General features: G+C 38.7%; 1 protein-coding gene across 1 annotated transcript in view; it reads left to right on the top strand.

Annotated features, from left to right (window-relative positions):
* Positions 1-17,950, top strand: part of LOC124606003 (dynein beta chain, ciliary) — an 809,537-nt gene that overhangs the window by 365,462 nt on the left and 426,125 nt on the right. The window contains exons 32-34 of the mRNA XM_047137965.1: positions 5,660-5,886; positions 7,173-7,317; positions 16,780-17,013. Of these exons, the coding sequence (XP_046993921.1) occupies positions 5,660-5,886; positions 7,173-7,317; positions 16,780-17,013 (606 nt within the window). The remainder of the gene's footprint in view (positions 1-5,659; positions 5,887-7,172; positions 7,318-16,779; positions 17,014-17,950) is intronic.

Genomic DNA, 17,950 nt, shown 5'->3' on the forward strand with positions numbered 1-17,950 from the left:
AGTCTGAATCAGATGCTCAGGCAGTTCTGTGACCATGTACGCTGCAGGTTCCTTGGTGGTGGGTTTCTGGGTTCCGCTTAGTATGTCAAGAGTCCACTACACACAGGAGGCGGCTACATGGGTAATGGGGGCTGTGTGCAAGGGACTGGATGGTTTCTAGGTTAGAGGGTTCCAGGGAACCTTAGAAAGGGCGTTCGTCGAAAAGGGGGCAGATAAAAGCACAGTAAGGTAGGTGTAGAAATGATTGGTATTGTAGCTGCAAATTGTCACAGCTGTGTTGGGAAAGAACAGGAGCTCCAAGCCCTAATACAAAGCACTGAAGCTCAAATAGTTATATGTACAGAAAGCTGGCTAATGCCGGAAATAAGTTCAGCTGAAAGTTTTTCAAATGATCTAACATTGATAGATTAAATACAGTTGGTGGCGGAGTACTTATTGCTGTCAGAAGTAGTTTGCCTTGTAGTGAAATTGAAGTAGATAGTTCCTGCAAAATAGTGTGGGTAGAGGCTATACCTGATAATCGGACTAAACTATTAATTGGATCATTTTACCAACCTCCGGCTCAGAAGATATAGTTGCTGTACAGTTCAAAGAAAACTTGTAGTTGGTGGTGACTTCAATCTACCCTCTATATGCTGGAAAAATTATATGTTTAAAGCCAGCAGCAGGCATAAAACATCATCCGAAATTGTGCTGATGGTTTCCCAAAAAATTATTTGGAACAATTTGTTCATGAGCCCACTCAAAGCATAAATGGTTGTGAAAACATACTTAAGCACTTAGCAACAAATAATCCTGGATAAATAGCAAGTATTGTGACAAATATGGGGATTAGTGACCACAAGTGTTATTGTGATCATTTCTCAGTTTTGATTGCTGATAATAACTTGATACCAGTGCCCAGAGTTTAATTTGTACACTACAGTACTGAAGATGATCACTATGTGATTGAAAATCGATTTTGCTATCAATAAACCATCAATATTACAGCCAATGCTGACCTTCCTGTTAATTTAATCACCACATGGCAGTTGCTGCTAGGCTGAATACCATAACACCTACAACCATTGAAAAGAAATGTAAAGTATATCTATTTAAAAAAGCTGATAAAAATGCTCTTAACACCTTTTTAAGAGACAGTCTGCACTCATCATGTAAGCGTGAAATGATTTCAAAGAGATAGTATCGAGAGCAATTGAGAGATGTGTATACCACATAAATTAATGAGTGATGGTACTGATCCCCCATGGTACACAAAACAGGTCAGATCGCTGTAGCAGAAGCAGTGAAAAAAAGGATGCAAAATCCCCAAGACTGGCAAAGTTTTGCAGAAGTTCGAAATATGGCACATACTTCAATGCGAGATGCTTTCCATAATTTTCACAACAAAATTCAGTCTTGAAATCTGGCAGAAAACCCAAAGAGATTCTGGTCATACATAGAGCATACCAGTGCAAGACGCAATCAATACCTTCACTGGGCGATAACAACGGTGAAGTCACTGATGACAGTGCCACTAAGGCAGAGTTATTAAACATGGTTTTCTGAAACTCCTTCACCAAAGAAGATGAAGTAAATTTTCCAGAATTCCAGTCAAGAACAATTGCCAAGATGAGAAACATAGAAGTAGATATCCTCGGTGTAACAAAGCAGCTTAAATCATTTAATAAAGCTTTCAAGTCACACTACTATCCAAAAAGAGAAGTTGGAGTAATCCACTGAATTACAGGCCCATATTAGAGATGGGTAGTTCGCGAACGAACGGGTGCAAAGGAACGGTTCACCAAGATGAACGAAAGGAGGGAGGAACTAATTCCAAGGAACGATTGGTTCATAATTCACTTCGGTCGCTGCGGTCTGCTTATAGTTCTCGGGAATGAGGAATGATCGGTTCATACTTCATTTCGGTCACGGCGGTCTACTTATAGTTCCCGGGAACGAGGAATGATCGGTTCTCACTTTGGTCGCGGCAGTCTACTTATAGTTCCTGGGAACGAGGAACGATCTGTTCTCATAGTTCACTAGTTCACTTCAGTCATGGCGGTCACTTCGGCAGTTCTCGTTCCAGCCTTGGTCGCGTGCTCATCTCAGTCTCGGTCTCCCTCGGCCGCACTCGTCGTTCTTCGCATGACCACCTGTCTCTGTTCCACTGGTGACTGCTCCTAGTTAGTTCAGTATCCAGTTGTTCGTTTCGTTCACTGTGGTCGCCCATTTAACATGTGTTCCAAACTGTTCTTGCACTTGGGTCTGGCTATTCAGCGTCCACGATCGGTAATCAAAAAGTATTTTATAGTTACGTAAATTACATAAAAATTACATTGTATGTAATAGGTACGTCTTTTCAGGTAACAAAAGGGCATATCAGGTCACTTCATTATATCGATGAACAGAAGAAGACATACCTATAATAAGACAAGCTTTTTTTGTTATTCATATATTTTTTGGTTTCATTGACTTGATTTAGCAACTAACTTTCAATAATTTGCTTAATTTTTAGTGTAAGAAAATTCATATAAAACGATTTTCGTGTATCTTTCACATACAAAACATTACATTTAGAAAGGCTCTAATTATTTTTAAATTTGGTTGTTTCCAATTTGCATTACCTGCTAGTTTGGTTTCTTTGAAAAAAAAAAAAAGAAAAAAGAAAAAAGGGTTGTGGGTCATTTTGGCTTAGTAGGAAAAGCGGTGCCTCTCCATTTGAAAAGACATAGATTGCCATAAAATCGTATTTACTTATTATCTCAAAAACATTTGTTCAGAAGGAGTTTTCAAATTAAAAACTTTATTACTGCAAACTTAATTATTATTGCTGCATTAACTTTAATAATGCAACATAAAAACCTAATTTTTACGAAGTGTGTGACGCAAGTATGAGAAAACCACATTTTATTTTATGCTTCCATAAAGTCTACTTCACCTACGTACTCAGAGACAACGTGAAGTATATATTGGGTGTAAACGATTATTGTTTACAACTTAGCATAGCTATGTAGTGGAAGTCGAAATGAAGAATTTTATACAACACCCTTGTGGTCTATTAAGCTAGGAAACAACCACCAACAGGTTTACAAGACTACATGTGCTATAGCCCATGCGCGTCACGTGAGATTTTTGTGATTGTCATGTCCTCTTCTCCAGCTCTCTACACATCGTCATTGATTGTTTCCCCATTGTTGCTTGCATTAGCTTGTTATTTCTTCACTGCCTAATTATTACATGTTTGTCTGTTTGTAGTATCTGCTCGTAACGGGCAACACATCGTCCGTAATTGGCGAGCAGTCTGTACTCGGGGCCGGTTTCCTGTGCGCCACCCTACATTATTTCCCTGTGATCAGCCACACAACGCTACAGTTGGCTGAACGAGAGGTTCTGCAGAATCACAGAAATCACTTCTAAAAGTGTGTAAGAATTCTGTAATGAATAAAAATTCTATACTCCAGGGGGGAGGCAAGTGTCCCCTCTTGGTGCCCTCCATCCTTCAGTCACCTACACTACTAGTTTTCAGTTTTTCATAAGAACCATATACCAAGCACAAATGAATGGTGTATGAGTAAAAATGAACGGTTCCCAAAAAAAAAAAAAAAAAAAAAAAAAACGATCAGCAGTGAACTAGTTCCCAAGGATGAACGAGTTTGCCTATCTCTAGCCCATATCACTAATGTCGATTTGCAGTAGAGTTTTGGAACATGTACTGTACTCAAGCATTATGAAGTACCTCAAAGAAAATGATTTATTGACACATAGTCAGCACGGATTCAGAAAATATCATTCTTGCGAAACACAACAACTAGCTCTTTACACTCATGAAGTAATGAGTGCTATCAACAGGGGATGTCAAATTGATTCCATATTTTTAGATTTCTGGAAGGCTTTCAATACCGTCCCTCAGAAGTGTCTTCTAACCAAAGTGCGCACCTATGGAATATTGCCTTAGTTGCGCAACTGGATTCGTGATTTCTTGTCAATAAGGTCACAGTTCATAGTTATAGACAGAAAGTCATTGAGTAAATTAGAAGTAATATCCGGTGTTCCCCAAGGAAGTGTTATACACCCTCTGTTGTTCCTGATCTATGTTAGTGACATAAGAGACAATATGAGTAGCAGATGACGCTGTTATTTACCGTCCTTAAGGTCATCAGATGACCAAACCAAATTGTGAGGTGATTTAGATAAGATATCTGTATGGTGTGACCCTGAATAAAGAAAAGTGTGAAGTTATTCACATGAGTTCTAAAAGATATCCACTAAATTTCAATTACACGATAAGTGACACAAATCTGAAGGCTGTAAATTCAACTAAATACTTAGGAATTACAATTACAAATAACCTAAATTGGAACGATCACATAGATAATGTTGTGGGTAGAGCAAACCATAGACTGTGATACATTGGCAGAACACTTAGGTGTAACAGGTCTACTAAAGAGACTGCTTACACCACACTTGTCCACCCTGTTCTGGAGTATTGCTGTGCGGTGTAGGATCAGCATCAAGTGGGACTGGGAGAAGACATCGAGAAAGTACAAAGAAGGGCAGCTCGTTTTGTATTATCATGAAATAAGGGAGATAGTGCCTCAGACATGATATGTGAATTAGTGGCAATCATTAACACAAAGGGATCTTCTCATGAAATTTCAATCACCAGTTTTCTCCTCATGAAATAGGGGAGATAGTGCCTCAGACATGATATGTGAATTAGAGTGGCAATCATTAACACAAAGGGATCTTCTCATGAAATTTCAATCACCAGTTTTCTCCTCTGATGTGAAAACATTCTGTTGGCACTCACCTACGTATGGAAAAATGATCATCATGATAAAATAAGAGAAATCAGGGCCCGCACAGAAAAATTTAAGTGCTCATTTTTCCTGCACGCCATTCGAGAGTGGAACGGTAGAGAGACAGCTTGAAGCTGGTTCATTGAACCCCTGCCAGGCACTTTATTGTGAATAGCAGAGTAATCATGTAGATGTAGATAATATGCCTTACCACACAATTGGAATTATTTGCAGATGGCTCATAATGGATGACTGAAACTTCATATCAATTGCTTGGAACTAAATGCACTTGAATCTTAACCTGATTGAACATCTGTGGGAACACATTAGTGTGTTTTCACAGTCTGAGTCCTCATCATGCACCACTGTACAGCTGCGAAATGCTTTACAGACAATGTGTGTCTATGGAACCCTATCAGCACCAAATTAAATCACTTTCAGCTCATCTGTGTTCTCTATGGCACAAATGTAAGTTGGCTAGGGTTCTAATATTTGTTTGTACTGCAAATGGCAATTAATCTGGGTGTTAACAGGTACTCATCATGATGTGGCTTGACACTGTATTATATTATCCACAGATAAACACAGTGCAGTTTTTCACTTGTGCAGTAGTTGAGTTCAGTGCAAATAGCATGATATTGTTTGTGAGGAAGTGAATGGTTCAGTAAGTTTCAATTAATGCAAATTAGTATTTGCTGACACAATAGCTTATAAACTATAACAACCCAGCTGTATGGTAGTTATTTTCCATAAATACATTTTTGCTGTTGAGTTTAGGATGCACTAAAGACTTATTAATGTGCACACATTGTGGAAGTAATCCCATACTGCTCAGCATTTTTACTGATATTTCTTTTTTGTAAATTATGGTCCTGTAGAAACTAATGGAGGAAATGGCAAAGACACCAAATGTAGTGGAAGCAACTAATAAGGAGGGTGTTATTCAGCAACTAGAGGAACTTCAGCGTGAACTTACACTTTGTGAAAAAGCATTAGCAGAATATCTGGAAACAAAGAGACTTGCGTTCCCAAGGTTCTACTTCGTTTCATCTGCTGACCTGCTGGATATCTTGTCTAATGGAAATTTGCCAAAAGTTGTTGCAAGGTATTGTATATTACTGTTATTAAGCCATTAAATAATGAAAATATGCATGTCAATGAGTCAGGAAGCTGGTTCGGGGGTAAATAGTATCAACAGTTTTAAAATTGTTGGTTTATTTTATGAAAGTATTGCTGTTGCTCAATTATTTTACAAGGTACATTTTTTGTTGCACATTTGGGTACATGGAAAGCATAATTCTTCAGCATTTGGCTGTATATTGGTTTCCAGGGGGCACAACATTTTAAAAGTTGGACACGTTGCATAACCAGGTGCATTTGGGTATGGCAGTATGCGTGTTTGCTGAAATATTGTGCCCATGAGGTTCATCAATACTTGAAGCAATTATTTAGGTATATTATTGGTATGACACAAATTTGATTATGTTATCTTTATATTACATAGACCATTTAAAAAGGAAAATAAATATTTTTGTTTGTACTGTATGTCATGTGCTCTGTGAGGTTATACTTTATTTTTCAGATGAACAATTGTAGCTAACAGGTATTAGTCCATCAGTTTCAATAGCACCTCTGCTGAGACCTATTTCTCACTAAGTACTTTCAATACCAAGTCACATTTGTCACTTTTTCTAGTGTAAGCCATAAAATTAAAATTTCTTTTTAGTTCACAGAACCAACTTTCCAGATACCACTGCTTATTACCATAACTCAGTACACTCAATATGCACAGCGAATTCAGATTAGATTAGATGTGTGTAATGTGATCTAACTATGATGGCTACAGCTCACGAAATGCTCCATTATTACAGATTTTTACAGCTGCTAGGAAGAGTTTCTGTGGGTCCATGCGAGCTAAAGTTACTTAGTTATGGAAAGCTTGACTGCTCAGCCTCTATGACATTGACAACTAAACTTATTTGGCAACTATCCTAAGCAAGTGTCATACAGTAATAGTAACAACAAACTGGAAAAATAGCATGGAAGATGATACCTAAAAACACATAAAACACCTCTCTGATTTGATGACTTGACTGATGGAGCCTGCGTTCGAGTTGATGCCTGGCTTTTATCACTCACTTAGAAATAAATGAAATTGTCTGAATAAAACATAAAAGAAAAAAATATTATTTTTGTCTTTAAAGTAAAACAAAATAAACCAAAACACTATTTTCCCTATTGGCAGGTGTTCTTTAATTGTCTTTCTCAGTGTGAAATGCACAATGTTGCCAAGTGTAGTGAAAATTAATAGAAAGTTTATGCCAGAGTTAATCTGTCATCTACTAATTAACAATCCTTCCTCAGTCATCTGAATAATATTATATATTACAGGCATCTAACAAAGCTATTTGATTCAATGGCACATCTGAAATTTACGAAGGATGAGCAAGGGAATGATGAAAAGCGTGCTAAAGGAATGATTGCTAAGGATGGAGAATATGTTGAGTTTAATTCTATATGTGAATGCACAGGACCAGTAAGTAAAAAAAGTTCAATTTTGATGACATTTTCTCCTACAATGCATGTAGCTTTGAAACATTATACTTTTAAATCAGATGATATCACATTCATGTTGTGTGAGTGATAGTCTTTGCCATAGAACCACTTAAAACTGAATGAGAATAATTGGACATATATCTCATTCACAGCTGAAACTTACAAATAGTTGTTTGTTGTTTTAGTTTCTTTGAGATTTTTGCAGTCTTTCTTAGGCATTTTGTATAAGCTTAGGCTTTGTAGGTTTACCTCTACACTGATAACATGCCACTCTTTCCTCACCAAAATGTCTCTCTCCCTCAGCTTTGTCAGTTGTGGATGCAATCCCTTTCTCAATATTCTGAAGGACTTTGTATATGAGAATTATTTTCCCCATCTGACTGAAAAATAATTACGCAGTTCACAGTACCACCCTGGCCTGGCAAATACAAATTTTAACACAATAGAATTACATACATTGGCTGAGAGTGAGAATTGATTTAAATGAATGGGGCAATTTGAAAATTTGGGCCAGACTGGGATTCAAACCTGGGTCTCCTAGGTACTAGGCATATGCTCAGATCACTAAGCCATCCATACACAGTGGTCATCACAATTGCCTCGACTACTGTAGCATTCCTCCTGTCAGATCCAAATTCTCAGCCTATCCACGCACTACTAATGTAGAACACCTTGCCCATTATTGTCATTATTCAAGGCATTTCGCCCATTTCTATAAGAGTTCAAACCTGTTGTGCATCTGCACTTAAGAGATCAATGGCCCTCCTCAACTTAATTATATATATGTGGTGTCGGTTCTTTCCGACACGTTGGCTTTTGTTCCAGATATTTGAGTATAGTCTCAAATACTGCTGCAGAGTGGCTGGTCCTCTCCTCTTCTTCCTATTCATCATCATCATCTCCCTCTTGCTGAACACTGTTGTGTCATTCCCTGTCAAATTGTGTAATTTCAGAATATTTTCCTTCTCAGCCACCACGGATTTACATGAAATTTTCTGTGAACATTTACACACCTCCCCAGTGAACATTAGTGAAGCTAGATTTTTGTCAAAGCAGTACTTGCCGAGATATAGTCTCTTGCTTGACTCCATGTGTAACATTGTGCAGAGTGACCCTGAATTTCTGGCAGCTTTGAGCTCTTCTATCTCCTGCAATATTTTGTTGAAACAAACGAAATTTGGCACCTTGTAGCACTATAAGCATTCTCTTAAGAATAATAATGAGCAGAATTTTATGAACCATATTCAGGTGGAAAATTTTAGACAAAATCACTCGAAGAAATTGTGCCCAAAGAAATTTCAAAGATTGACTTCTTATATCTCAGGGACTAAAGGTATGATGAGCACTTAAAGCTTGGCCTTTAGTAACCTAACAACACAAGGTTCTCAAATATAAATTTTCATTTATGTTTCACTTTCCAGTACTGAACAATGTAAGTACAAAGCTGAAGATTTTCTAAAAAGATAAAAAAATGTGATATTTTCAACCTGAATTTGCAAAAAACTCTGTTCTATAAAACCCTCCAAACTACGCTCATTAGAAAGACTATGACTTTGCTGACTAAAAGTGTGCTTGATTGTCCATCATGGACTAACAATGCTAAATAATTAGAATCGAAGTTGGGCACAAAACAAACAAGTGACCATATCTCAGCCAGTATTGCTTCAAAGAACATTAAACTCTACCAATGTTCATTGGGGACATGTGCAAATGTTCACATAAATTTTTGTCAAAACATATGATGGTCAAGCAGGGAGGCCTGGGTGAGTTGACAAGAAATGACTCTATAATGTTGCAGAATAAGATCAATGATCTGATCATCATTGAGTTCTTCATTGGTAATAGCAGCAGTATTGCTTTCAGCTAGCCATTCCTCTACATTAGGAGGCTGGATATCATTTGAAGAGTTTGCAAATGAGTGACTAAATCTGCAGGGTGTGACTAATTATTTTTGAAAGTTCTTGATTTGTTTTAGGCTATGACAGACTTCTTTCCATGGCTTTTGAAGAGTGGTTTTCTTAGGCTCTTGGCAAGCTTTAGTAACTGTGTAAATTGTGTGTTTTACATTGAAGCTTTCCCTTACTTCATAACAATCACAATGCTCTTCTGTTTTCTCTAAAGAAGCACTGACCTCCTTCCTCTTATAATGTCATTTTAACTACACACTTAACACCAAGCTCTATTGCTTGGATTGTTGAAGATGTGGGGGAGGGGGGACACACAGCTTCTATGACACCTTGTTGAAGTTCAGTTTTAGAGGATTGCCTATCAAATACTAGAGCATTCAGTGGTAGGTTTTTTGATTTCAGCCATTTTTGAGCAGCCAGAACAAATGCATCAAAAAACCATTCTTTAAACAAATTATGACATATTCAAGCACTTTTTTGAGCTTTGCATTGAGCAGGAAGCACTGACATGTTTATTTTTTGAAGGCTCTTGGTTTGTTAGATATACCAATTATAAAAAATGGCAGTTTATGGTCACCAACTTTATTGCTGCATGTTGAAATGGTCGTTCTGCCCTTTGCTTGTTTGATGCCTGTTATTGTTTCATTCTGGAAGGCAAGTGTTTTTTGAGCGAGCATTTTACAGTTTAGTCCCATCTTATCAATGTTGTATGATTCATCAGTTATTTATCCAAATTTTTCAGCATATTCCCTACCTGTATCATCATCAAAAGCAAAAGGTTTTTCACCTGCAGTAGCAACTTGCATTTTGCCTTGATGATTTATCAGCTGTGCCAGGGGGCCCGGGTTCGATTACTGACTGGGTTGGAGATTTTCTCCACTCAGGGACTGGGTGTTCGTGTTGTCTTCATCATCATTTCATCCTCATCGACATGCAAGTTTGTGAAGTGGCGTCACCTCAAAAGACTTTGCACCAGGCTATCAGATCTACCTGCTGGGAGGCCGTCGTCACATGACATTTCATTTCATTTATCAGCTTTCCTCCCCCCTCCTCCTTTCCCCGAAACTGAAAAGCTTTTACTTTTATGAGAGGGCCTGAAAATTGAGTCCCCTTACATCTTTCCTTACAAAGTCAAACACACACAGCATCATCCAAGAGCTCACAAATTTTTTGTCAGTGCTTTTCTACTTTTTAATGCATTTTCATAATCTAGAGTCAATGATAAAGCATCAAGACCTTTTCTGTTATTTTTCCAGACCTTAATTGTTGTTACTCCAACATCCATTTCAGAAGCTAGTTTAATAACTAACTCGCCTTTGTCAAGTCTTTGCAGTACAGTTAGTTGCTGTTTGATTGTGCACACATCATGTTTCCTTTTCTGATTTGTAGCCATTTTTGGACTTTCAGACTCCTTTACACTTCTCAGTCACACTGTAATAAATTAATAAAATTACACTGCAACCTTAAAATTAAAAAGGGATATGATAATAAACTTACAGATCACACAGATCAGCAGCAGATTAAAGAGTACAGTAAAGTGAACAGTCTGTCAGTACAGTAGTCTTGTCAACTAAGCATGCCTGAGGAGCATGACTCAGGTGGACACATGTTGTGACAGGAGTAAAATTGGTCAGTAATTCTGGGATGCTGTTTTGCATGGAGTGCAGATGGATGGTAAGAGGCATGGTCAGATAATCCAAGGAGTCAGTTAATCGAAGGTCAGATAATCTGAGTTGTACTGTGTGTGTACATATGAGGTGACTAAACTAAAGCTTGCATTGCAGAAATGGGAAGTGCTACTGATGTGTGATTTTCACAGAATGGGTTGCTAGTCGGGCTCATGCTGTTAGCCAGGAAAAAGATTGTAATAATATTTAGAAAGTGTTTTTTTTTTTTTTTTTTTTTTTTTTTTTTTTTTTTTTTTTTTTTTTTTTTGTGCAAGCATACACTTTTTAAAATGGAACAACACCTGTTGACATTAACAAACTGAAAGTAGTGTAAATTAAAATGTCAGTGGTGTGTGTTGCATGATTCTAGTACAAGTTGTTTATGAGGTATCACAGTTTGAAAAGTTCCCACACTAGTACCTGTACAATACCTGTGGTACCACACATTAAAGAGCAACACAAGTGTATACATTAGTTATGTGAATTCTGATCAGTGACAAGACTGTCGACCATCACAGGATGTGTCCAAAATGACCACCAGCAGCAGCAATACATGCTCCGGTCTGGTATTGAATGACTGCTGCACAAGTGCTAAGCATATGAGCAGAGATGTCCGAACAGGCTGCAGTAATATGTCATTGCATATCATTGGGTGTAGTAGACAGTGTCTTCCAGCTTTCCCCACAGAAAAAAAAATCTACAGGCATCAAATCTGGGGATGGACCAGCCAAGGTACAGGTCCTCTGCATCCAGTCTAATTACTCGGAAACAATTTGTGAACACATTCTGTAGTACTTGGTGCACTGTAGCGGAACAGCCATCATGCTTGTACCATAGGTCCCTTGTCTGCAGAGAGAAGTCTTCTAGCATCTGTGAAAGATGGCCTCTTAGGAGACTATGATACTTTTGTGCATTCAGTAGTCCATCTATGAAAAAGGGTCCTATGAGCTGATGGTTTGTTATCCTACTTCACACTTTTACACTCCATGGATGCTGACATTCCGCCTGACGAAGCCAATGAAGATTGTCAACAGGCCAATAGTGCATGTTTCACCAGTGCATGATTGGTAAATTTGGCTTTATCACAAAACAAGGTATGTGATATGTCTCAAAAATCCTGTCTTAATGCCCATGTACAGAAGTTAACATGATTCTCATAATTGTTTCTGTGCAACTCTTAATGGAGAGAGATGTCATAGGAATGGAACATTTGTCAATGGCAAATGTGAAGGACACTTGCCTATGTACGTGTTACAGTACCACTTTCACTGGTTGAAGAGGCTGATAAATAATTGCTGAGATTGTTTATGTCCATTGGGATGTCTTGCCGCACACACTGTACAAAAACGAACTGCATTCTTCCTACACTGTCCATTACCATGAGCATGTCAGCTTTTTCTGCATCGGTAAATGCCATCATCCACTCACAGTCTACTTCTTGGACTGACACACACTAACTTACTAAAGTTGCAGTGCACTCAAGGAACACATAAGCACACTGTAAGCAAACATAACAACATCATACTTAGCAACTACACAGGTTGAATGGCTCAAACAAGTGTCAGTGTGAAAACTTTTGAAAATACAATATCTCGTAAGTGACTCGCACTAGAATCCTGAAACAGACACCACTGATATTCTAACTTATCCTGCTTTTAGTTTGTTAATGTCAGTAGACATTGTTCCATATAAAAAAAGTGCTGTTAGCCCAGAAAATATACTTTCTAAATATTATTACAATCTGTTAATTAAATAACAAAGTAAGCCCCTAATTACCAATCTGTTCTGTGAAAACTACACATTAATAGCACTTTACATTTCTGCAATATTTGTGGTGCAAGTTTTAGGGGAGTCACCTTGTATACTATCAGATTCTTCTGAATTGTGATTTGCACAATCACAGTGCGAGAAAAAAAGTAATAATATTCTGACAATAAAGTAAGAAATTGGGAACCCGTGTCAGTCCAAAGAAAATTAAACACATATCTCACTAGCCATTCTTTTTGCAAATTATCTGAATATCTAGAGTCAAGGATTGAAAAATTCTTTTAGCTGCATGGCAAGTAGCAGAGTACATTGTAAAACCACATGACAAGTATATTGTAAATATGGCTCAGTATTTACATATGTAGGTAAGTATTGCAATCAAGTAAATATTAAGTTGCCAATAGCAGATATATAGCATTTATCTAATAGAACTGGGAACAAACACTTAAATTCAAGTAGCAGCTTTCCTGCTAATTAGTTAATTAAATTTTGCTAGCATAAGCATGACTGTCATTAAGCAGTATAGTGATAGTTCATTGTTAATACAATATATAGATTAAGTTTCTATGATTTCCTTGTCTTTTGTTAATGTGTACCCTGACTCATTCCACATCCCTGAAAGTTCCTATTCTTAATGGGATATATGGAACACATGAATGAATGTGCATTAGTTACACGTATGATAAAGTGATTGAAAAATGTAAGTATTGTGGGATGTAAGGAATTATTTAGCACAGTAAGGGAGACAGAAAATTAATTGAAATGGGAAACTTGGAATTCAGTAGTAGGAGAGGAAGGAAGTATTGTAAAAAAATGGGCTGGAGAAAGGTAAAGAAAAGTGAAGCTATGACATAGAATTTTACACAGAGTACAAATTAACCATTGCCAGCAATTGTTTTAAGAATGATTGAAAAAAGGTGTTTATTTGCGAGAGGCCTGGACATGCTGATAGGTGTCAACACACACTTTTGTCTACCTCGTGACTTAGTGGATGATGTGCCTACCCCTACATGGTTATGGAGAAAGAGCAACTGATCTTAAAATTCAAATCTGATCCATCAGCAGCACAAACAGTATTAGAACACTTGTGAGCTGCAGTTAGCACTAGTTAGGTTAGGGATAAGGCATGTAACTGGACTGTAGTTAAAGCTACTAGAACAGGCAAGAGGTTCAAAAGATGCTACAATTCTGCTAGCTTTAGTCTAGACATCTCTAACAGCTTCACTGCTTTGAAGTCTGTTGGAAAAAGTATGCAAACAACTAAAAGAGTTCTGAAACGCAGAGACATGAGTGCGAAAGAAATGCAACTTTAGTAGTACTCAGGTAGTTAGAAAGATCAAGAAGGAGTGCTAGAGAGTAGTAATGGGAGGGGAATGTGTGAACTAGTGCAGATCTCCCTGAGCGATGAATACCAAGTAAGTAGTATTTTAAGCCAGTTGCCAGGCTTAGTGATGTCATCCCAAATTAGGGGAGAAAAGTAATTTCGGGAAATCTTCAGTTTAGTGATGGGGGGAAGAGGGCGGGTGTATTGAAAGTGACAGAGGGAGACCAAGATTGATTTCAGTAAGCAGATTCAAGTGGGCATAGGTTACAATAGCAGGCAGAGACTAGTGTGACTAGATGCATCAAACCAGTCTTTGAACAGATAACCACATCACAACAAAGTGCTTGGGAAAAACCAACTGAGCAAATATAGAATTATTTACTGAAGACCAAAATCTATGTTATTGACTTGTTAGAAATCAGAAAGTCAGACTTAACAAGAATAGCATAAATGTCATTGGATTAGTGAGTGGATTTATGTACCTATAGCAACTGAAAATGTCTCATGATAACAAATGGCAGAAATGAACAGATGCATAAAAAATCATGGCCTTTATAAAAGAAACTGATTTTTGTATTCAATCGTAAATTCCTAATGTGCCTGAATTAGAATGCTTATGTCAGCTGTTGAAATTACAATATAATATTACAATTAAAAATCAATTAAAATCACAGATAGGTGAGCAGCTAATCAGCATGAAATACATGCAGAAAGGTCTTGTACAAGTAAAGTTTATTAAATAATTTATGCCCTATCATCACATGGCTTTTAACTGTCTAATTCTTTAGATTAGAAACAACCTTGATGATGGCCTCATAAAATATTGGTAGACTATGTAAGGAAACAGACAAGACAGACATGGATATTTGAAGCCTTGGATTGTATGTATAGAGAAGAGAATAGATAATTGCTGGATATGTTTATTATTTTATCAAAAATGTTAATTACATTTCATAAATATTCTTTGAAGTGTCAAAGTTGCAAAATCTTCTCAATACTTTTAAGCAGTTTCTAGACTTTGAAATGTTAGACTATTTTATTTATTTCATTTGTTCGTGTTTTTTTTTATTATTTTAAAAATTTTCTCCAGTATTCATATGTTCCTTATTGTTCTTATTAATAGTGTGCTACACTCCTGGAAATGGAAAAAAGAACTCATTGACACCGGTGTGTCAGACCCACCATACTTGCTCCGGACACTGCGAGAGGGCTGTACAAGCAATGATCACACGCACGACACAGCGGACACACCAGGAACCACGGTGTTGGCCGTCGAATGGCGCTAGCTGCGCAGCATTTGTGCACCGCCGCCGTCAGTGTCAGCCAGTTTGCCGTGGCATACGGAGCTCCATTGCAGTCTTTAACACTGGTAGCATGCCGCGACAGCGTGGACGTGAACCGTATGTGCAGTTGACGGACTTTGAGAGAGGGCGTATAGTGGGCATGCGGGAGGCCGGGTGGACGTACCGCCGAATTGCTCAACACGTGGGGCGTGAGGTCTCCACAGTACATCGATGTTGTCGCCAGTGGTCGGCGGAAGGTGCACGTGCCCGTCGACCTGGGACCAGACCGCAGCGACGCACGGATGCACGCCAAGACCGTAGGATCCTACGCAGTGCCGTAGGGGACCGCACCGCCACTTCCCAGCAAATTAGGGACACTGTTGCTCCTGGGGTATCGGCGAGGACCATTCGCAACCGTCTCCATGAAGCTGGGCTACGGTCCCGCACACCGTTAGGCCGTCTTCCGCTCACGCCCCAACATCGTGCAGCCCGCCTCCAGTGGTGTCGCGACAGGCGTGAATGGAGGGACGAATGGAGACGTGTCGTCTTCAGCGATGAGAGTCGCTTCTGCCTTGGTGCCAATGATGGTCGTATGCGTGTTTGGCGCCGTGCAGGTGAGCGCCACAATCAGGACTGCATACGACCGAGGCACACAGGGCTAACACCCGGCATCATGGTGTGGGGAGCGATCTCCTACACTGGCCGTACACCACTGGTGATCGTCGAGGGGACACTGAATAGTGCACGGTACATCCAAACCGTCATCGAACCCATCGTTCTACCATTCCTAGACCGGCAAGGGAACTTGCTGTTCCAACAGGACAATGCACGTCCGCATGTATCCCGTGCCACCCAACGTGCTCTAGAAGGTGTAAGTCAACTACCCTGGCCAGCAAGATCTCCGGATCTGTCCCCCATTGAGCATGTTTGGGACTGGATGAAGCGTCGTCTCACGCGGTCTGCACGTCCAGCACGAACGCTGGTCCAACTGAGGCGCCAGGTGGAAATGGCATGGCAAGCCATTCCACAGGACTACATCCAGCATCTCTACGATCGTCTCCATGGGAGAATAGCAGCCTGCATTGCTGCGAAAGGTGGATATACACTGTAGTAGTGCTGACATTGTGCATGCTCTGTTGCCTGTGTCTATGTGCCTGTGGTTCTGTCAGTGTGATCATGTGATGTATCTGACCCCAGGAATGTGTCAATAAAGTTTCCCCTTCCTGGGACAATGAATTCACGGTGTTCTTATTTCAATTTCCAGGAGTGTATAATGATTTGGAGTGTTGAAGATCAAGATGTATAAGTTAGTCATAAAACTGAATATTATCCAATTGAATCCTATGAATTCTCCCATTTTAATAGCGAAGTTAAGGACAATAGAACAAATACTCCCCATATTCATTAAGAAGCATATGAACTCTTTTTTGAGTAATATTTTCAAAATATAAATTTTGGTCTCACAACATATAAAATAACAAGTAACTCTTTTAGGTTGAACAATGGCTAAACAGACTGCAGGCAGCCATGCGTGTATCTATCCGACATTACTTTGGTGAAGGGGTGGTACTTTATGAAGAAAAACCACGTGATCAGTGGCTGTTTGATTTTCCTGCACAAGTTTCACTTTGTGGTACGCAAATCTGGTGGTGTACAGAAGTTAATCTAGCATTTGCGACCCTTGAGGAGGGCTATGAAAATGCTTTAAAGGACTACCAGAAAAAACAGGTAAGCTAAAGCTGTGAATTAAAAGATATCTTACCTACTTTGGATATTGGATTAGGATAACTCGAAACCTAAATAAGGAAAGTGCTTTATTGGTTTCCAACTTGATAGATGTTGCAGTGGGCACCAATACTTTTTCGGTCATGTCATGTTGTGTATTCTGTTTCTAACTGCAATTTCATTATGCTCTTCAAAACTTTACAGATGTACACCCATGAGGCTCTAGGATTAGCATACCTTGAAGACAGAACAGAGTCCCTTTGTACTGATGATTACATACAGTTCACTCCGTGTAGTTGTGGGCCAGTATAATGTAAATAATGATAAACAAATGAAACTGAGAGAGGAAACCAATTTATTGATGAGAGACATACAGACACAGTTAAAGACTGTTTATGAGTCTGAATTATTGTCCACCACAAAGATTCAGTTTGCCAGCAGTGGTATCTCACCCCTCTTTCCCAAATTCCAAAGAGATTCTCTTGTATACAGAGCTTAACTAGCATCTTTGGGAGAAAAATATGATAGACAGTGGCTCAGGTTTATTCCCGGACTAAATTTTACACATGCTTGTAGACTGTATATTGTAATGAAATTTCTTGACTCTTTAAGTGCCTGGATTCAGTCTCATATGGGTCCAAAATTTTGATCTGTCAGTAAATTTTATTGCAGTTATGAAAAGCAAACATCATTCTGCAGACCAGACATCAGTTATGTTATTTAGGAGGTGCATATTTGATTCTTGGTGACATTTGAAAACAATTCACTACCAAAACGCCAATCTATGACATCAGTGACAGGTGATCTAATTGCTAGGTAGCATAGATTTTATTTGAAATCTTACAAATTTAAATCCATAGTCATCCTCTCTGTGGCTTGGTAAAAGTTTCTATGTTTGCCACTTTCTTAATGTGCTGAGGTAACTGTTAACTTTAGCTCT

The sequence above is a fragment of the Schistocerca americana genome, chromosome 3 (genome assembly GCF_021461395.2).
Source record: "Schistocerca americana isolate TAMUIC-IGC-003095 chromosome 3, iqSchAmer2.1, whole genome shotgun sequence".
Lineage (NCBI taxonomy): Eukaryota > Metazoa > Arthropoda > Insecta > Orthoptera > Acrididae > Schistocerca > Schistocerca americana.